At 40.2% G+C, this 22,354-nt stretch overlaps 1 protein-coding gene across 8 annotated transcripts in view; it reads left to right on the forward strand.

The window, feature by feature from the left end:
• Positions 1 to 22,354, forward strand: part of nolo (ADAMTS-like no long nerve cord) — a 376,621-nt gene that overhangs the window by 274,027 nt on the left and 80,240 nt on the right. For 4 of the 8 annotated variants that reach the window (XM_089739120.1, XM_089739123.1, XM_089739122.1 and 1 more), the window contains exon 6: positions 14,906 to 15,052. In XM_089739120.1, the coding sequence (XP_089595246.1) occupies positions 14,906 to 15,052 (147 nt within the window). The remainder of the gene's footprint in view (positions 1 to 14,905; positions 15,053 to 22,354) is intronic. The other 4 variants (XM_089739121.1, XM_089739124.1, XM_089739126.1 and 1 more) reach the window with 1 other exon arrangement.

The following is a 22,354-nucleotide window of genomic DNA, read 5'->3' on the forward strand; positions in this document are numbered from 1 at the left end:
ATGATGTTTTGGTTAAATTAGTTACAGGTCACAGGTATTTTTGTCTATAGCGCTATCCTGAACCGCTTGTGGAAACAAGAAAATTGTTTAGTCTTAAATGTATAAGTTCGCAGATATGTGTTTGTATATTCTGTGTTTGATCGTACCCTTTTTATTCTCATCCAACTGCTAATAGTTAAAATATTAAAAGGGCCAAATTCCTCTGTTTTCCCAGAACTGGGTGGGCATTGAAGAACATCTATCAAAACTAGCGAACAGTAGCATTGACATTCTTGAGACATAACTCGACAAGGCGATACCCGTGAACGCGACGTTGACTGGTCCCGTGCTAAGTTCGTAAAGAACTTGTGTTATAGGTATCAGATAACGGAAATGAATGTAAGATTTTTATTATACGCATACATATATTTAATATACATCTATAACACTGGAAAAGATATTTTATATTTATTAGACAAATATCTTTCCTTGGCGGGATTCGAACCCGCGACCCCCTTGTGTAGTGACCATTTCACTTACCACTACACCAGACGGCCGTTGATATTACTCGTTAGTTCAACCCTACGTTGTTATGCCATTCTAAAAACGCAGTCAGCGTAATTTATTTGTATCTGTATCCGTACGGTTTCCCGATTGGGTTGAAACATTTCACAGTTTTAGCACTTTAAAGTGAGTTTCAAATAGGATTAACGCTCCACAAACAACGCGAAATTAGCCCCAAAACGTGTGCACGAACATTTCGGGACGGTCGTGGTCACAAATAGATTCACACATTGTTCTCATAAATGAACAAAGGCGTTGAAATCGTGCCGGATTTTAATCGATGATGACAATACAAAGCGGTCGACCATTATCTATAATAATGTTACGCCGGTAAGAGTAACGCCATCTATCGCCGAATAGACGAACGAATATCGAAGTAGCACCTAGAACGCTCGAGAGGTACAACGCCATCTATTGTCAGATAGCGGAAAAACGATACTAGAAATGTGCGGAAAATTCTCGATAATTCTAGGGATGTGGTATCGGCTACAATCGGGCTAACATAGCCCAAAGTAAAGCCCAAGACTGGTCGCGTAGGCGAAATACTGTCAAAGCCCTCTCTCTACCCAACCTGGGGCCTAGGGACATTAAACAAACAAATTGTTTTCTAGAATTTGTTTTGTTTTACTATGGCCAAGAATCTAGAAACGCCATAACGCGAGTGCCACAGCCTGCCTTGAGACATGAGGTTTCAATAATGTTAATTCAACCTTCGAACTTGAAAGTATGACAGATAATTTCACGGCAGCATTAGGCAGGATTATGAAGGTTCGTGATAGATTACTAAACGACAGTGGATCCTATAGTACATAATATTGTATTTAATTTGGGAAAAAATAGAACCTGAGTTGAGTTCTTTCTCGATTCTGCTCAGAAGAGGAACTGCATTCCGAGTCGGTGGTAAAGTCATAATTTAAATGGCCTATAAAGGCCTGTTTGAATATAAAACTTTTTAATTTTGATTAATTATTGAAGCAGGATTTTTTTTTGCGTACGATCACCTTGTCTGGTGCCTTACTTCCGTCACTAACCATTCCTTCAGTGGAGTGGCCAACTGACCTATGCATGAGACGGCAGATTGCACTTCATGTCTGCATTCGATTCTAATCCATAATGAGTGACCCAGATGACACGAGGTTTTCAATGAGGTAAGATTGAAATAGCATTCAATCTTTGGCATATAAAAAAAACTTATAAAGACATTTTTTAACATCTTCAAAATCCCTGACACACTATGCAGAACTTCTTATGTTATGAATTATCCAATTTATCATAAACAAGAATGAACTTCTGTGATTCTTGATCGCTTTTTGTATTTTAATCGCAATGTTAACCCACTCAAACTCGAATATTCACGAATGACCACCAAATCATTACCAAATTTACTATATACGTATACATATTTGGGTCAGAAAAGGCATAAAATTAAACACAGTTTCGTTCAGGCCTTAAGCTCATAAGTGCTTCACTCCACTCGGCGGTTTGAAAAAAAAAAACATCAAAACAACATCGTGAGGATTGACAAATTGAAGTTGTACCCCACGGGCTAGGAATTTGCATATGTTAGTACTGTTTTATACGTGGTCCAATTTACAAGAGCGCTGAGGTTGAAATTCAATTGTATTTTTGTGTGTAAGCATACCCATATGGAAGAAGACACAGTGGCAGAAGTCCAATGCGCTGGTCGGACTAGATACGCTCCACTCTCAACACTTCAGTTCACGTTGCCATCCAGATAGCCGAGGATAGGCAGGGGTGGCGCAGGATAATTCAGGAGAAAGTTATTAAAGGGGGCCACGAGGCCACGGCTCCATTAAGGATTATAGACGCAAGGTGGAGGAAACTCAATAATAATAGAAAGATTGCTAAAACGTTTAACATTTAATAATCAACACTATGCCTTTATTATGTTGGCTTACTTAATAATATTGGCAATATCAGAAATTGTGGTAGTGGAAGAGAGAGAGAGAGTATTCTTTATTGTACACCGACAAAAGAAACAATGCGACACATTAAATACGAAAAAAGTACTATTGGCGATCTTATCGCTAAGAGCGATCTCTTCCAGACAACCATCAGGTGGAAAAGAATCGTTTGGAAACTAATTACACGCGATGTACCAATCAATTGAGATTTTAATTATTGTATACACATAGACACATACATACTTAAATATACACAAATTACTTGCATATTTATATTAACTAGAGGTCCCGCAGTAGTCGAATTTCGACTATAATTGGAATTGTAAGTTTGTACACTATTATGATTGTATTTTATACTTCTATAATCACAAATTTCGCCAAGACTACACTATAAAAAATATTAACAAAGACAAACAATATTTAATCTCAATTTGACAACAGACGTCAAGAACAAAAGTTTGACAATAAATAGTATGCATGCGTGTGTGCGTCAAATACATGGTATGTAGTGTGTGTAATGTTTTATTTATTGATTTAATGTATCTTTTATGCATTATTTAAAAAATATATTAGCATTGTGCACTTCTTCTCTATATTCTCTATAAGTGTGGAAATTTTCATACTCCTTCCTCCGCGCAATTTTCGTAAAAAGGGATACAAAGTTTTTGCTTCACGTATTAATATTATATTAATAAATCTATATCTATACTAATATATAAATCTACAGTGGTTTTTACGGATGTTCCGTTATAACTACTGAACCATGCATTCGATTGACTTGAAACTTGGTATCCATGTAGAAAATACATGTACTTAATGAATATGCTAATATTTATATGAGTGTTGGACTCCCTATACCAGTTGCGGGGGCGTTAATGAATCCTTGTGGGGGTGAGAAATAATAATGTTAATTTTAAATGCCCAGCGAAGCGGACGGGTACAGCTAGTATACATAATATAAATAAGAATAAACAATTTACATATTATAAAACATACTTAAAATACCTATGAAACATAATACAATACTATTGAAGTAAATACCAATTCCAGAATCAGAAATAAGACAGAATATTTCGAACAAAACGCTGTCTCGTGTGTATCGCGCCATTAAATCCTTTGAAACGCGCGCACTTTGATTGTAAATTTCAATTGCAACGATGCGATGGTGGCGCGGCGCCTTGTTTACATTCACACTGGCGGCTCGTGTATTGTTTGGGAATAGAAGCCTGCAAAATGGCTTCGTACGAATTAAACTGATCTCTGTTGGCTTGCTTTTTTTAATTTTTTTAGATGTGTGGACGAGCTCACAGCCGGTGTTAAGTTTTTTACTGGTGGCAGGACCTCTTGTGAGTCCGCACGCGCATGTACCACCACCCCGCCTGTTTTTGTCGTGAAGAAGTAATGCGTTTCAGTTTTAAAGGTAGGGCAGCCGTTGTAACTATACTGAGATCTTAGAACTTATATCTCAAGGTGGGTGGCACATTTACGTTGTAGATGTCTATGGGCTCCAGTAACCACTGAACACCAGGTGGGCTGTGAGCTCGTCCAACCATCTAATCAATAAAAAAAAATAAAAAAATAATAACCATAGGCATCTACAACTTAGATGTGCCACCCACCTTGAGATATAAGTTCTAAGGTTTCAGTATAGTTACAACGGCTACCCCACCCTTCAAACCGAAACGCATTACTGCTGCAAATAGGCGGGGTGGTGGTACCTACCCGCCCGGACTCACAAGAGGTCCTACCACTAGTAATTACCCAAATTATAATTTTTCGGGTTTGATTTTTATTACACGATGCTTATTCCTTCGTCGTGGAAGTCAATCGCGAACATTTGTCAAGTACGTATTTCATTAGAAAAATTGGTACCCGCCTGCGGGATTCGAACACCGGTGCATCGCTAGATACGAATGCAATGCATGTCTTATCCTTTAGGCCACAAAGACGTCACCAGACCAGATTAAAGCAAACATAAACACAGCGAATGCTCACCCATTATAATAGTTTCTATGAACTCCAATAAACACTAAATGAGTCCTGATCGTCTAGGCTCTGCGTTAAAATATCCCTACCTACGACCAAACTGAGATCTAAACGCGCAGATACTCAAATTCACTATGTGTCAAACAGCTGGAACTGAAAAATCGATATTGTGATCACAGAAATAGCATTTTCATTAGCAAAGTCTCTACACTATAATGAGCCAGACTGGAAATTGACACTGAATGAGATAGGGAAGTGAATGTCATTTGACCTTAGCCCATAAAGGAATAAATCTGAACACATAAATCATTTAGATATAGGGTTTTATGTCAATAGGTTTTATCGGAATAATGAGAGGTATGCCCTTTTTTTTATTGCTTAGGTGGGTAGACGAGCTCACAGCCCACCTGGTGTTAAGTGGTTACTCTGGAGCCCATGGACATCTACAACGTAAATGCGCCACCCACCTTGAGATATAAGTTTTAAGATCTCAGTATAGTTACAACGGCTGCTCCACCCTTCAAACCGAAACGCATTACTGCTTCACGGCAGAAATAGGCAGGGTGGTGGTACCTACCCGCGCGGACTCACAAGAGGTCCTACCACCAGTAAGCCCCATACCCCATTGGCTTTGATACCCCATTGGATTTTGATTGTTACCACGTTTGTACGATGCGGTACATATCGAGGGGTAAAAAGCTATTTGGGTAAACAACATTTTTGCAACTTTACGGGAGTGCCATTTAAAGTTTAAATTGTGGAAAAAATATCTTTAAAAAAACAACTTCAGCTATTTGAAAAACTTAATTGAAGTTTAATTTCTTCTTCTTCCTAGTCGTACACCCTCGACAGAGTGGTCGTAGTCATGCATCAGTCGAATCCTGCGATACCGATGCTCTCGGGATGCGACGTCATATGGCACGATGCTTCGCAGAGTGAGAGCAATCATTTATGTTGGACTGAGTCACAGATTTTATGAGGTCCGTCCGTCGTGTTGGAAATCGTCCGTGAGATCTTTTGCCCTCCACTTTCCCTTGCACCACCAACCGCTCAATGGAGTCCTTATTACGAGCGATGTGCTCGAAGAACTTGAGGATTCGTATTTCAACTGTTGACGATACCACGGAATAGATAAATAAGGAATAGATAAATAAGGTTATTTATCTATTCCGTGGACGATACTGTCTCTCCTTGATGTTGAGCTCTTTTAGGATTAAAAAGTTGGTACGCTGCGCAGTCCACGGAATTAGAAACATTAAATTTGAACAATGATACCAAATAAAAAGGACTTTTAATTACGAAGGAAAGTGGCACGTATTTAGCAAAATATCCCTTTAACTAAATATAGCCTTTAACCCTCGATAAGTATGCGGCACATGTTTCTGTTATACTAAGGACAAAACAAACTTGAAATTCGATAGAAAGATTAGGTACTTCTCAATTCGATAATTTTACATTTACTTATTCCATTCATGGTGGTAGGACGTTTTGTGAGTCAGCACGGGTAGGTACCACCACCCTGTTTATTTCTGTCGTCAAGTAGTAATGCGTTTCGGTTTTATAGGTTGGGTAGCTGTTGTAACTATACAGAGACTTTAGAACTCATATCTCAAGATGGGTGGCGGCATTTGCTTTGTAGATGTCTATGGGCTCCGGTAATCACTTAACACCAAGTGGAGCTGTGAGCTCGTCCACCCATCTAAATAATAAACAAAAAATAAAAATCATGAAATACGAAATTTAAATTATAAAAAAAAAACATTACAAGACTTACATGTACTTTGATGTAGAAAAGAAAAATTTTTTTTTTTTTTTTCATACTAACTGTAATCTTAATACCTCATACTATATTTGCAAAACGCCAAATAAAAAATAAAGTTTACGATCGAAGCCATTTTCTTGAAGGAACGTTCTTAATTTTGCGCGAAGCTACGAGCGAGACATGAATACTTGAAACGACTATGAGCGAGCGAGACGATAAATACGGTACATGATTGAGCAGTTCCTTCGGTTGCTTTACGAGCTTGTAGCGGTCCTAACCTTTTTTCATTTCGGGCCAGAAAAATAGGGACATGCAAAATTGCATTATTTACCACTAGTTAACTAGAACTAGTTTTTAGTGTTACCGTATTGGAAAACCCAAAGACTATAGTTCGTTTTATTCTCCGAAAAGTCAGATTTGCTTAGGTCTTCTTTCTTCCACGGGAATTTATTAATATAATTTTTTTTATTGCTTAGATCGGTGCACGAGCTCACAGCTCACCTGGTGTTAAGCGGTAACTAGAGCCCATAGACATCTACAACGTAAATGCGCCACCCATCCTGAGATATAAGTTCTAAGGTCTCAGTATAGTTACAACAACTGCCCCACCCTTCAAACCGAAACGCATTACTGCTTCACGGCGGAAATAGGCGGGGTGGTGGTACCTACCCGTGCGGACTCACCAGAGGTCCTGCCACCAGTAATTACACAAATTATAATTTTGCGGGTTTGATTTTTATAACACGATGTTATTCCTTCACCGTGGAAGTGAATCGTGAACATTTGTTAAGTACGTATTTCATTAGAAAAATTGGTACCCGCCTGCGGGATTCGAACACCGGTACATCGCTACACACGAATGCACCGGACGTCTTATCCTTTAGGCCACGACGACTTATTAAGTTAAGTAATACGTAAAGCACACACACACTTCAGTATTCCATTTTGTACTACTGCAAAAAGAGAAACGAAATACGAAAGTGTTATTTTTCTTGTCACTATTCATTTTGTTTTCATTGGAAACGTTACAATTCATACTTTAGAAGTTGACGCTTAAGAGGGAATTTGTATTTTTTTTTCTTCTGAAAGTAACATCTAATATTTTACGGCATCCGATATTCCGCTACGCAGAATTCCGCCTTTTATCCACAGACCTGTTCTATTATCGTTCGCTTTGACGGACATTTCGCAGATTATTTCAGACTTCTCCACAGAGAGAGTAATGCCAATTACTCAGTCTCCGAACAAGGGTAGCATTACAGATTAAATTAGGATTTTATAGAGTTAAAACTACCGCATCTACCGCATTTTTTTGTCTATTATCTCTATTCTCTATTTCTCTCTATCATCGCTTATGTCAAGCGCATACCTTATAGTTATAAAATACAGAAACCAAAAAAGATTAATTTTTCAATTACTTTTTTGGTGTTTACTGTAAAATAAGAATTTCGAATTAAGTCATTTCAATTCTAAAGGTTTGATGTACTACGCATGCCTATTCCAAGCATCCTAAAAATGCCTTAGGACTACTTCTGTTCCATACAGCACTTATTCCAAACAAGCTAGTTATCGTGGAAGTTTACTGGTCACCCAGATTGACTGTATCCTTTTTTCATAGATTATAAAACTATTTATAAACGAATTTCATAGTCCGGGCTATCAGTTAAATAAAGCAATAAGACTTTGCAATAGAACGGCTTTGAAATGTGTGGTGTTTCCCGAGCGCTATGACATGTCATTCTTCAAACGAGGCTTGTGGAGGCAACATTTCACTGTAGACAGCGGCTTGGCTCTATTCCTGGCATTGCTGAAGTCTATGGGCGACGGTAACCACTCACCACCAGGTGGGCCGTATGGTTGTCTGCCTACATGGACAATAAAAAAACACTAAAATAGCGGGATCATCGAGCACGTCCAAGAGCTCACAATGAATGATTTCTGAAATAAAAGTTAGGATTGCTTCCAGCAATTTCATTTATGATGTCTAAGTCTTTTGTTCCTCTTCTACGGGTATGATTCTTTCAACGAAATGTATGTGAATTATGTAGGCAGCGGCTTGGCTCTGCCCCTGGCATTGCTGAAGTCCATGGGCAACGGTAACCACTCACCATCAGGTGGGCCGTATGCTCGTCTGCCTACAAGGGCAATAAAAAAAATATAAAAAAACGAAAATAGAGATAGACAGTGGTAATTCAATAAGATCCATCTTAACATAATATATCATGCTGAAATAGGATATTAGAATGATTTTGCGATTGCAAACTTTCAAATACTTTTTGATTTTCGTGATTACCAGAAAACGCCATCTTTTACTGTATGGTTGATTCTTAGGTATCGAATTTTACTGTATACTTTGCGAATCTCTTCAACAGCCAATTAGCGTAATAAATACTGTTACATAAACACAAAGCCATCTCATAATACCCGTAACATGAAAATCTCTTTCATTGCAATATTGTATCGGGATGTCGTCGCATTCATTATTTGGAACGCTTCCAACGCTCCGATTGGCTTAACTCGATTCCGTATATCCATGTTAAAAACACTAATTGTAATTTAATTAATTTCAATTAGGTGTCGGAACGCTTCGGTGTTGACTTTTCGAATCCGTTTGTCAAAATTAATGACATCGCTGGGATTTTGATTTTACACATTCACGTAAATTACGTATTGAGTTTTAAAAATGCTGGAATTGGAATTGGTAGATATTTTTTCATAATCATATTTTGAAAATTTTGATTTTAATGACTGATTGTGCTTTATCACTAATGACTCAACTAGAGTCTAACCAGAGTCTAACGGAATACTGGAGAAATCAATATAAGCGTTTGGCTTAAATTACCTTACTACTATATCTATAACCAACCACAATCAAGCTAAACTGAATAACTTAGTATCGTAACTAATACAAAGGTACTAGAATTTTAATCCTAGAGTAGGTATCAGTTTTTTGTCTAAGCAAATACAAGTCTAAGGTGTATTCGCGAAGCATAATTTAGTAATCCGCACCGGGAGGAGGGAATATACAAGATTGGTACCATAATACTATCTATTTTGACCGCCAATCGGCCCCTCATTCCAAATTGGAAGGGTAGGTAGGTCAGCCTGTATAAGCTTGGAAGTCGTCATGGCCTAAATGATAAGACGTCCGGTGCATTCGTGTTGAGAGATGTATCGGTGTTCGAATCCCAGACGGATACAAATTTTTTAACCAATGTCTTAACTCACGGAAGCCCTACTCACTAAACGACTCCCCTAGATTCCCGCCCAATTGTCCAAACCCCCGAGGCCAGAACCCGGAGAGGTAAGGGGATTACCGCGGTCAGCCCTTCACCCAGACAGCGCAGCTCACCCCAAGGACGCCCGGCCGATGGAGCCTTTAAGACGAACTCACCAAAGCCGGCAGAGATCGTTATTTCTAAACCAAACAAAAGAAATTAACAAAAAGAAAGGCGAAGTAATTGGAAACATTTCCTTGTTTGAAACCAAAACAGATATTTTTAAATCACAAAAGATCGCAATCGATAATTATAGTTATCCAAACAAAAAATCCGACCGAGAAATAATTCCGAATGACACATCCATTATATATCCACACTATAGGTGTAATCCAAACACACATTCCGAGTTTAACCCGGTTTAATCCCAATTCCGGGACGTCTGTCAGCCGTCAGTTTCGTGTAAACGCGTCCTGCGAAAACAAAACGAGAACTTGTGTCGCTTGTCGATCAAAAATAAGGTTGTGTTTTAGTTTAGCTATATTTTTACTGGCTTTGATAGGTATTGCTTTAAGTCTTAAAACTGTATATAACTTTATTTCGGGACGTCGGAAGGCCGATGCGACTTTGATTGGTCATTACAGGGATCCGCGGTGAACGTTGAAGTTCAGGAAACATTGAAATATATAGACTGTAGTGTTGATTGCGCACTATTTTAATTATACAATCACTGAAATTTCTTAAACAATCAAGGATTAGAATAATAATAAATGATTTAGAGTCAATCGGTTTGTGTATCTATACCACGTGCGACGGCCATTACAAACGCATTCTCCATTCGGTGTTACCAGGTAATGATTAAAACTACCATTTAGTCGAATAAGAGATGATGATTAATCATCAAAATAATGGAGTAATTTATCAATAAGTTAATTATACAAAAAAGTTAACTCTTAAAATTAACTGATTTTTTATTTTTTTATTGCCCTTTTAGGCAGACGAGTATAAGGCCACCTTATGATGAGAGGTTACCGTCGCTCATGTACGTCAGGAAAATCGCTCATGGACATCACCGATGCCGCTCATAGACGTCAACGATGCCACTCATAGACATTAGCAATGCCATTATTTGAAAATGTCCCGCGGAATTATTTATGATGATATGATAGCATGACTCAGTGTCACAATACTGTCCATGTCTATTGCGGAGCCGTCACATAATCCATTTTGAAGAATAGGAGATCCTATATCAATGGCTGGCAACACCACGCTGTGCTATCTATAGATTCAAGTCACCAATTAATACCAAGTTGACCATCCACTACCAACCTGCAATGCTTGTTGGCGAGTAAAATACTCCGATATAATACTCACAGAACGCTGTTTTTTCCCTGCCTATCCTAGTAACCTCTAGGCGCTATACTAGATTTTCTGGGTGAGTAGGTGAACTCACAGGGCTCTAACCTGAGGACGTTACTAACACTAGCCTTAGCAAGAGCAGTGCTTCCCAGAATCTACCACCGGATCGGAAACGCGACCCACTGAGAAGATGCGACGAGAAACTTAGTGGGCTGTGTCTATGGGTTAATTTACTCACCGAACCCTTTGTCGTGAACGGCGCAGAACGCTACTTACTACCTATACTATCGTGAATACCTTAGCCACCTCATACAACACCTAAGATACAAATCCTAATATGGCGAGCAACTTTTTTTTCCCACCCTTAAAGTTTGAAAAACGTAGGTTAAATAATGTACAACATAATCCCAATTACGTGTTCTCTCGACCCAAGTCATCAAAACAACTATCCAAAACTTCAATTCAAAGTTTCTCGCCGAAATTTTTTTGTACAAAAAAGCTATTTCCAGACCTTTCGGAGCTCGCATGTAATAATACGCCCTTAAAACAGAATTATAAAGTATTAGATCTTGTGTTCGGTACGCCTCATGGAGCGTGTCGCTCAGATTTCGTAACGAACGTTTCCATGCCCTCTTTGCATACACGCACTCGGAATATTAATTTTACTGGTACGAAAAAAGAGTACATCCAAAGGAACGAAACAATTTTATCGAGGGGAACTTTATAAGCGACTTGTGATTTTTAAGGGCGGGTTTTTTTTCTCATGCATTTTTCCGTTGTGTTTGATAATGGAATTTCAGAAGGTAAAACCGAAGTTTGTTTTTAAACTTCACGGCCCGTCGATTCCGAAATATAACGTTTGGTTTGGTAATTGACAAAGCATGTCTCTTTAAAAAAATATATAAATGATGCTCTATGTAAGTACTAAAATCGATAAGTCGACGAACTTAGCTGGTCACTAGCTAACTGAAATCGTATTTTTCTGTAGCACTAATCTATATATAAAAAATGAATTGCTGTTCGTTAGTCTCGCTAAAACTCGAGAACGGCTGGACCGATTTGGCTAATTTAGGTCTTGGATTATTTGTGAAAGTCCAGAGGAGGTTTAAAAGGTAGATAATTATGAAAATGCTCGGAATTCAATAAAAATAACAATTTTGTTTTTCCTTTGATGTGTCCCCTTGGTTTGTCTTTTATTTATCGATTGAGGCACTACGAAGTCTGCCGGGTCAGCTAGTTTAAAATAAACTAAACGGATGAAGCAGAATCTATCTTCCGTCGTTCAGAATGGCATATTCACTTTCTTTGGACATGTGTCGCGACAGGTGACGACTCAGTGGAACGCTTTATAGTGCAGGGCATGATTGACTGTACAAGACCGCCAAATCACCTTTACGATGGACCGAGCAAATAACAGCAGCTAGTGCACAAGAAAGGTAAAGGTATGCGAGGAATGGCGACATCTTGTGAAATGCACCACCACACGAACTGATGAAACACGACCACTCTGCCAAAAGTGCAAACGACTAAGAAAATTTAATGAATGGAATAGAAACAATTAGCGTTAATATCAGCTGTTGTTTGGAAGAAAAGGTCTTTATTTTCGAATAACATCAGATAACTCAATAGCCCTCTACTGAGCTAATGCTTAAAATTACTTCTATTGAAACAAGCAATAGGCCGCAAATACTGCTATTGAATGATACTAATGTTCCCGTAATAGTTCTGACACAAAGTGTGCTCAAGGTACTATGAACCAACCACGCACGGTCGCCCGGCCCTAAATTAGAATTCGCTATGTTATGGCTGCGAGAGACTGACATAGATGCTTGAATACGTTGAAATATCTACATATATAGATAATAAACACCCAAACAACAAACAGACCTGTTCATCACAGGAATGTTTGCTCGAAGTGGAAATCGAACCCACGACCCTTAACCCAAAAATTAGGGCTAACTAACTACTGCACCACCGAGTCAATGGATAAGAAAAGGTAGATTTGAAAGGAAAAGTCGTTATGAAGATTCTTAAAAAATGGAGTTTTTGTACATAAATCTCTGTAAGACGTACATTTTGGTAAAATTGTACCAGCGAACAGCATTAAAATGAAGTGCCATTTTTTTGGATGGGTGGATGAGCTCACAGCCCACATGGTGTTAAGTGGTTACTGGAGCCCATAGATATCTACAATGTAAATGCGCAACCCATCTTGAGATATAAGTTGTAAGATCTCAGTATAGTTACAACGGCTGCCCTACCCTTCAGACCGAAACGCATTACTGTTTCACGGCAGAAATAGGCAGGGCGGTGGTACCTGCCCGCGCGGACTCACAAGAGGTCCTACCACCAGTAACATATACGTATAGTATAACTGGGCCACATTTCAGTCTGTGAATATTATAATTTTATTGGAGAGAACGCACTGACCTCATTCGTTCCAATATTGGATAAAAACCAAGTTAAACACAATACGCTGAACCTTTAATCCCTTATTCAACCCACGACGTGACCAGAATCTGGTCGCAGCCAAGTAATTGTTTCCAGCTTGTCCCCGACGTTACTCGATGACTCTGCTGATTTATGTACGCGACTGTACAGCTGTGTAGTTGATTTATCGTCTACTGTTCGCATCGGAAAGTAGTTCGAACCCTAACAATAAAGTCGGTCTTTCATGATTTGCTATTTGGCTGTTATTGGAAACAAACTATGAAATTTCCAAATTATCTATACAAATAAATAAAATTGGAGTGTCTGTTTGTAATAATAAAATAACCACTTTTTACTAAATGCGTAAGTATGTATATGTTTGTCTGTCCGTCTGTTTGTTCTGTCTAATCTCTGGAACGGCTGAACTGATTTTGACGGGACTTTCACTGATAGGTAGCTGATGATATAAGGAGTAATTTATGCTATTTTATTTAGCAGCGTCACCCTCGGTATGACAATGACCGCGGGTAACATCGCGGGACTCAACTGGTACTTAATATAATCTAATATAATTTAAATACTTGCAATTACTAATTTTGTCAAGAATTTGGTTAGTAAATCCGTTTCTGTCCAAACAAAATAGCTCACGAATCGCGTGATATCCTTTCCTTGTTGTATTAATTAGCGATGACGGCAGGAAACAAAACAAGGGTTAATTCTATTTGGAAGATAACTTAAGCATTACTCCAATGAAGACTTTGACCTCACGTGTCTCAACGTCGACGATAACATACCTTTTTTTTTTTTTTTCGGGTAGAGGGCCGAACCTCCTACGAGGTTCCCGCGCAAAAGGGGCGCGCGGGGTATGTGAGACTCAACGGTCTGCATGGTGTTGTGAGCAGACCGCGGGCCCAAGGATTTTAGGACCCACCCACTAAATGACTCCCCCGCACTCTTACACCCGACGTCCGATCCCCTCCGAGGTCAGAACCCGGATGAGGTAGGGAAGCTACCGCGGTCAACACTACAACCAGACGGCGCGGCTCACCCCAAGGACGCCCAGCCGACGGAGCCTTCGAGGCGAATCGAAGGCTCTGAAACGTCGGCCGTCTCGGTACGGCAGCCCGTCGGGCCGCCCAGACGGTGCCGCTGGTGTCCCGGAATACCCCGCTGGACCAGAACCAGCCTGCCGGGTCGGGACGCGATACACCGTCGACCGGTCGCTCTATTCACTCCACGGCAGCGCGCTAGAGTGCTGGTAGCGCGCCGCGCGGCCTCACCCCCTCAGGTCGCCCCTTGACCTTCACCGGGGGGAGGCCGCTACCTACAGGGGCCGGGACGTACGGGCGTATTCCCGCCTCCGGCCCCCGGCTCGACGGCGACGGATCGGTGCGGAAAGGGAAGAGCTCTCCCTCTCTCGCTCCGCCGCCTTCTTCTGCGAGATGGTGGACTCGCAAAAGTCGAGCATCGCCTTCCAGGACGCGCGGCAGCGAGAGGTCCTCTCCTATGACCGCGACGAGGGCGGCGCGTTGCTCGTCGAATCCAGAGCAACGCGCCAGTGTGTGTTCCGCGACGATAACATACTAGATGACATAGTGATCTTTTGCAATCATTTTATACGATCTACGTCAAGGAACGTGACCTTTGTGCTTTGTATCTGTTGCTAAACTAAACTTATTCAACAGGATCGAGGAGGCTGGTCACAGTGGAGCGATTGGTCCATGTGCTCGAGGACCTGCGATGGTGGAGTGTCTAGACAACTGAGGACCTGCTCCTCACCGGCCGGCTGTCGTGGGGAACCTGTGCGTTACAAGATCTGCAATATGCAGGTTAGTTTAATTCAGCCATTTGTAATATGCTAACCAACAACATCTTTCGATTCGTTTAGGAAAAAAAAAATTGAAATTTCGGAATATCAATAAAAAAATTACTTGTAATTTCTCTCACTCATGCAACTACTTCTCTTAAGACACTAGACAATCTCATTTACAACCGGTAATTCCATCATTCGTGACTTCTGCGTCCAAGGAAACATGACTGTAGAAAAAGATAAACCAGTGCGGTCTCACACCTTATTGTAGTTACCTTACCCCCAGTTATTCCGCATAATCTTTTGCACTTATAAATTTCATTTCACAAAGTCATTCCTTCATCACGGCAAGCGTCCACGAACATGTGATAGTCACTGCTCGTGGGATTTAACCATCCTTACCATTTAAACCACGACGACTTTTTGACGTGACAACGTCTTTTAATTCGATGGAGCCGGCTGCACGCACGAAAAAACATAACTCATTGAGGCGTTCCATTTAAGGCTTGAAGTGCAAGCGAGAGCGCGCAACGAGCGACAAAGAGGCACAATCAGCCTCTGCGTTCGGCAGCGTTCGACATCTGTCTCTCTCCTACTTGAGTGAGCGATGCCTCCGCGTGGACAGCTGCTATACATTTACATGTTTTCGTCAAGTATGAAGTTCAGTGAAAAGTGAATGTGGTGTCAATTGTCCGTACAAAATAATTATCTATCAAACAAATAAAATTAAAATTTTCTTTTCAAAAATGAAACCATTCCATCAGTATTTTCTTATGACGTTTTTACGTTCAACTATCGTCAGTAAGCCGACTTTACAGACAACCGATTTTTAAAGTGCCAAATTTCCTCTTCTATTGCAAACTAATTTAAAATCATCATTCACGTGTTAGCGGTACGAATTCCCCTAGACCCTGACACGGCGTATCGATTAAACTTTAACGTATTTAAAGCAATATCAAAACTAAGTAAACAGGTTGAAACTTGGCTTTCATCGTTCAGAAATGCCCCTATGATTAATAGTTGAGTATTCCGGCTTCGACGTGGGACGGGTTTGCTCACACCGATAATTTAGATTTTATGAAATCATATGCGAAACTGTATCGGTAGGAAATAAGGTAGGATATCTTTAAACGTTTGTAATGTTGATAATGCATGCCTGCCTTTTTGAAAAACGGTTACGCCATAGTTCGAATCCTGCTAGAGACTAAGTAAAAAAAATAATTAAATATTAAATATATACGTATGTAAGACGTGCATGTGTACATGTGCACAAAAAACTGACGTATGAAGAAATATTATGTTGTAATAAACACGTCTGGCACTCGGGGACTGCCGCGGTAAGGCTATTTATTGCATAGCATTTTTTATCAACTTATGCAATTATAATTAGACAATAATAATTTAATATTAAAACAAGTAATAAAATAAGACTACGCTATATTTATAAGCATTAACAAAACCAAAAAATTAACTGTACCCTTCACACTCATAAGCTAGACCGCGCGAGAGAGAGATGGGCAGACTTATCATGATGCGCAAGCAGCACAAGCGCAACTTGTGAATGTGTTGAACGCGAGTTACATGGTAGGCGGAGTGGGGGGTATTAGGTTTTATTTTCGTTACGGAATTTCTTGATTCGGTCGCTCAAAGCTCGCGATAAGCTATACAATAGCTTAAAAGAAAATTCATAAACTTTATGATTATCATTTAATCGTCTATGAATATCTAGTCTGTTGAAAATCTGAGAAATGTTCTTGACGATTCTAGGGATTTCGTATCGACTATAAAATGGTTGCAGAGATGGCACACAGTCAGTTAGTAATCGGAACTACTCGAAGCGAAACAGCGGACAAATCACCTGAAGCGAAATGGAAGAAGCGAATTAAGAATTCTAAAGTGTTCTACGAGAGTTCTAAGTGCTAATACAGTTTTAATTTGTACTTTAGTGGAACTTTTTTTTTCATTCCTAACCCCAGCGCGTAACATTAGATTGTCAAGTCTTTTGTCGTTACGCATCGGTGTGTTGGAGGGTCGCGGTTAAACTCTATCAAAGTGTTCACAACTCGGCACAAACGCGTTTTATCGTGAACGAATAATTTGTATCCGATAGTTTGTCTTGGCTCGGTTTATGTTCGACGAAATTCTGGTGACACACAGATAGACAAACAAAACTAGTTTGTTGCTCCAAGATCGATAGAGTCAAAGAAAACGACAGGAATATTGATAAAATCTTAAAGGAATTTTGAAGTCGTCGTAAGGATAAGACGTCCGGTGCATTCGTATGTCACGATTTACTTCCACGGTGAAGGAATAACATCGTGTAATAAAAATCAAACCCGCAAAATTATAATTTGCGTAATCACTTGTGGTAGGACCTCTTGAGAGTCCGCACGGGTAGGTACCACCACCCCGCCTATTTCCGCCGTGAAGCAGTAATGCGTTTCGATTCGAAGGGTGGGGTAGCCGTTGTAACTATACTGAGACCTTAGAACTTATATCTCGAGGTGGGTGGCGCATTTACGTTGTAGATGTCTATCGGCTCCAGTAACCACTTAACACCAGGTGGGCTGTGAGCTCGTCCACCCACCTAAGCAAAAAAAAAAAGTGTTTTAAAAATATTCTCGATGCCAAAATGTTAATCATTAGACACGCAAAATCAAATGAAAAAGCTGGCAGTAATTTTACCGCCCCTGTACTCTCTCTGACTTTCGAAGGATATTGGAGGGTATTTAACGGTAGGCAACAGCTTGGCTCTACCCCTGGCATTGCTGACGTCCATGGGCGACGGTAACCACTCACAATCAGTGGGCTCGTCTGCCTACAAGAGCAATAAAAAAAGTGACTTAGCATGGAAAATGGTGCTTAAATTGCATTTATTAGATTGTTCTAATTAAGATCGGTTCCAGATCAACTTCTGCTGCCCATCTGATGGAAAATACCCATCCATGGGCATTGCCTCTACCAAGGGCATGGTCGCGTATCTACCTACCCCTGGTAATTCAATAAATTTCTCAAAACTCGTTGAAAACGAGACATAGCCGTTTAAGTTCTTATTTGTTTTCAGTGGTAGTTGAGCATATTCTCATACCTGTTATGCTGAATGTCAAGTTATTTTTTGGGTCATATGAGGGGCATTGGTGTATGTTAGTGTCGAGCGGAGTAAAATCCCCGGTTGAAACGGAACACAGCAGAGCCAGCCGTCTGACCAGCAGTCTGATCACCTTGCCTCCGTAGGCAAGGTGACGATTACCTGACCTTACATCTCTCTTCGCAAACCTAATTCCACAGGACCTAGACCGAGAGTTGTTTGTGAGCTATCCGTTTCCTGCCTCGATGGCAACAAAAAATTCTCCCTGATACCCGGTTTTCGGGATTTGGCAGGACACGTGCAGAGCAGCTTTCGTACGTCGTCTTCTTGGGTCTCCTCGCCGATTTTCAAGCCAGTACACGGAGGGAATCCAAAACATTTAGAATGCACCTTTGTGCCATATTGGATCATATACTGGTTTCCAGCTCAACAGCGACGGATGATTGATGGGGAGATCAAAGAACGCGCGTTCTCAGGACCCACCACCTAAAATGTGTGCTTGAAAAATACTAAAATAGAGGTCTTTTTTAGTTATTCACTCATGGCAGAGGGGTCGTGGTTGAGGACTCTTCATTTTCATTGGCTAAAGCGCCCCCACTGGTTGCGGTCTTCAATGCCTCTGTAACTTTGGACCTGGGATGTCTCTGTCACAGCTTTAATGAGGTCTGTCCAACACGTAGATGATCGACCATGTGACCGCCGACGATATGAATTGTACTCGCTAACTGGGTCATAATAAAATTATCGTGTTACACCTGTGTGTATACTGTGAGTTCTTAGCTTCAAAACCAAGGTCCCACATATTTGTACCACGTAATTATAAGTTTTCCAGTGTATTTTCCAGAGCATCTGATGGAACTCATGTTGGCGTTGTATATCGCCTCCGATAATCGTAGGTGGGCAGACGAGTAGGCAGCCAATTGAGTGGTTACCTAAGCATATACAAATGCATATATCACAATGCCCAACCATCGCCCACCCATCTTTGTGTCTGATATCCAAGTCTTCAATTGTATTGTGTAGATATAATAACAATCCCACATTTCCAACTACGCACGCTCTATTCGATTTCCAAAACTCATTACTCTGTATTTTTTTCCGTACAACAAAGAATAAGAAAAGTACCAGAGCAGTAAACTCCGAAGGGAAAACCAGATTAGGAATGGAACAAACAACGGACTGGACGATTCATCTTCAAGCAATTTACTTCGGAACAATTCTCGGAAAACAAAACAGGCTGCCCTATTGGATTTAAAAGAGCCGGTAGTCAATAAAGTAGAAGCAAATACTATATCTTATTGTCATTCAGCTCACGGTACCGGTTACTGTCGTACAGTGATACCAGGGGCGAAAATTTACAAGGATTCAGTTAAAGATAAAAAATAAAATGAAAATATAATACAAACATTATTAATTAGGGTATAATGGAATTATTGCGAATACCAAAGAGGTAATAATATTAGCATGTAGAAGCCGGACACCCTGTCCCTTTTTACAGCGATGCTATCATATGTTTCGGTTTGAACAGTGTAAACTTTTGCATCTATAGTATTAGTATTTATAGTATTATTATTTTTTACTGGTGGTAGGACCTCTTGTGAGTCCGCAGCAATGCGTTTCGGTTTGAAAGGTGTGGCAGCCGTGATAACTATACTAGACCTTAGAACTTATATCTCAAGGTGGGTGGCGCTTTTACGTTGTAGACGTCTACGGGCTCCAGTAACCACTTAACGCCAGGTGGGCTGTGAGCTCGTCCACCCATCATGCAATAAAATAAAATAAAAAGTGTATTGACGATTATACATTATAATGATTGCAGCACGAGGAAGCAAGTCGGATAGTGGTAGCATTCCAGGTGAGCTTGCCGGTTTGACCTCCAAGAGCTCACCTACACGCTGAGCCTCTCAAAGCTATCAGCATAGGTATGCAAAAAAAGGGGCATGAATAAAAGTATTGTAAAAAACTGATAAATACGCCTATAATACGACAACCCTAAAACCGCCCATCGGCACTCCAAAGAACTTCAAGCGATTAAACTCATAAGAAGGCTACATCCTTTCGACGCATGCAAATACTGCGGTCTGAGTGTAGACCCCCAGATTCGATGTGAAATATGGATGAGCTTACGATATCTCGAACTTTTTGTTCGTCTTTTAGAGCTGTTGATTCGTGATTTATTGTATCTAAATCTAAGTTGAATTGGGAGGAAGGGAATCCAAGTAAAAAGGGTTTTATAAATATTGGAGATTTAAGTAAATTTTGCGTGGATGATTACGTTTGTTGAAATGTTTTAGATTATTCTAGAACGTCGTCGAATGTGTGTATTTTTGAAATCGTCGTGACATATACTATGAGTGGTGGTCAAGGCTGTATGGGCTAAGCCCTTCGTCTGCCTATTGGCGAATTGATAAACTATGAATGGTGGAAGTTCTCCGTTTTCGGATGTTATCAAATAAATAATTATTTTTTTTGTAAAGCATTGCCAGGGTGAAAGAAATATTGATACATAAACAAAACAACGTGAAACAAATTAAGGCATAGTTTTTCAAGTACAAATAGTTTTGACACAAAGTTGGCCCTTTTCTGGGTATTGTCTTTTGTATTCACGAAAGATAATTCCAAGTTCGAAGCTTAACATTATTTTATATGATGTAACATTGTCTACGGACACTGAGCTCATCTGCTCGTCAATAAAACGTTGAAATAAAAAAAGTAAAAAAAATTGTTGACTGTAAAGTCGATTTACGGACGATAGTCTTACGTGATAACGTCAGTATCAGAACTATTCGAACTGCTAGCTCTGACGTCACGCGAGAAGAGAGACCAATGTGTCACAAGCCAACAGTTTGGGCCGATCGTGCCTCTCTATCCCTTGTTACGCGCTCTCGCTTACACGCTCAGGCGGAACGTGACACATTTTCGTGCGTGCAGCCTATGTTCATCGATTTATAAGACGTTATCACGTCAAAAACAGTTTGCAATTAAATAAACAACAAAACCCGATCGTGATACAGAATAGTCTACTTATATTCGTTAAAAACATATCAAAACTCATTAAAACAGGAAATGAAAAAGCCTGCACGCGAGCAAATATAAAACATAAGTAATCTTAAGGAAAATCATGGGATCATGTATCAAACTTCAAAAGACATTTGCCTCAAAGGAAGCATTTTTGTATGTGTATCAGGAGGTCTCCTATTAAATTCTTTTAAGACGCTTTCGTTGACAAAAGTTAGGAATTTTTTGGCCTCCTTCGATCTATCTTTTATGTTATAATTATTTTTGGTTTAAAAGACACAGTTTTATTGCTTTTTTCGTTGCTTGTAGCTCGTTACTTGGCAGGCAATGTAACACAATTAAAATTAATTGGCAAAATTAATTGGCAATAATCTCAAGCAAACGCGAGAGCACGATTGTCGCTTTCTGTAATACATTGCGTGTTCACGAAATTGAATCCTCAAATAAGACAAATATAAAGGCACATTTATATTGAGTCAGTAACTAACGTCAGTGCATTGCCGAGTCAGTGCACTGCCGAGTCAGTGCTGACCTGGCACTGCCATCGTGTAAATTAATTTCAAGTCAGTACACTACTGTCGCGTCAGTACTGATTTCAATATTTCCGCTTCATATTTTTCGGCGTCAGTCCGCTCCACATCACAAAATGACACGAAAAGTAAACGTCACGAAGAACTTAAAGATTATTCAAATATACCGCCACAATGAATACCTGTGCATTCTCAGATCATTCTCATTGCATCTCATTCACAAATCCAGTTTGTATTCCCCAGGATCTTCAAACTGGCCTGGGGCGCGCATTGTGCGGTACCGTAGGTTTCGTGGAGGCGGAGTGATGGAGCTCGATGGGGTTTAGTCGGTAGTCGGTTTTGCGGGGCGGGTCCTGCGTGGTAGACGCCGCGCAGCGCCTCGCGCGCCTTTCTCAAGGCGTAGTCTCCCGGTAGGAATTGGAAGAAGAGGAGGACTTTGGTCTTCCTCTTCTCCCTCTTCTTTTCTGGAGGCGCCGGAGTCCGACATAACCCGGTCTATTACCCGTCTCGACCGGGTATCCGTAAATGGATTCCCCAGCGTTAAAAAAAAAAAGGATCCTCAAACTGGGTTAACAATAGAGCTGAGCCTCCAGTTTGATCTCTGTCATCTATCCATTTTCTTACACAAATTTGCTTCTTTTTAGATATTTCTTCTAACATACCAATTAGTTCTTGCATCATCACA

The sequence above is a fragment of the Bombyx mandarina genome, chromosome 28 (assembly GCF_030267445.1).
Source record: "Bombyx mandarina strain Sakado chromosome 28, ASM3026744v2".
In the NCBI taxonomy this organism is placed as follows: domain Eukaryota; kingdom Metazoa; phylum Arthropoda; class Insecta; order Lepidoptera; family Bombycidae; genus Bombyx; species Bombyx mandarina.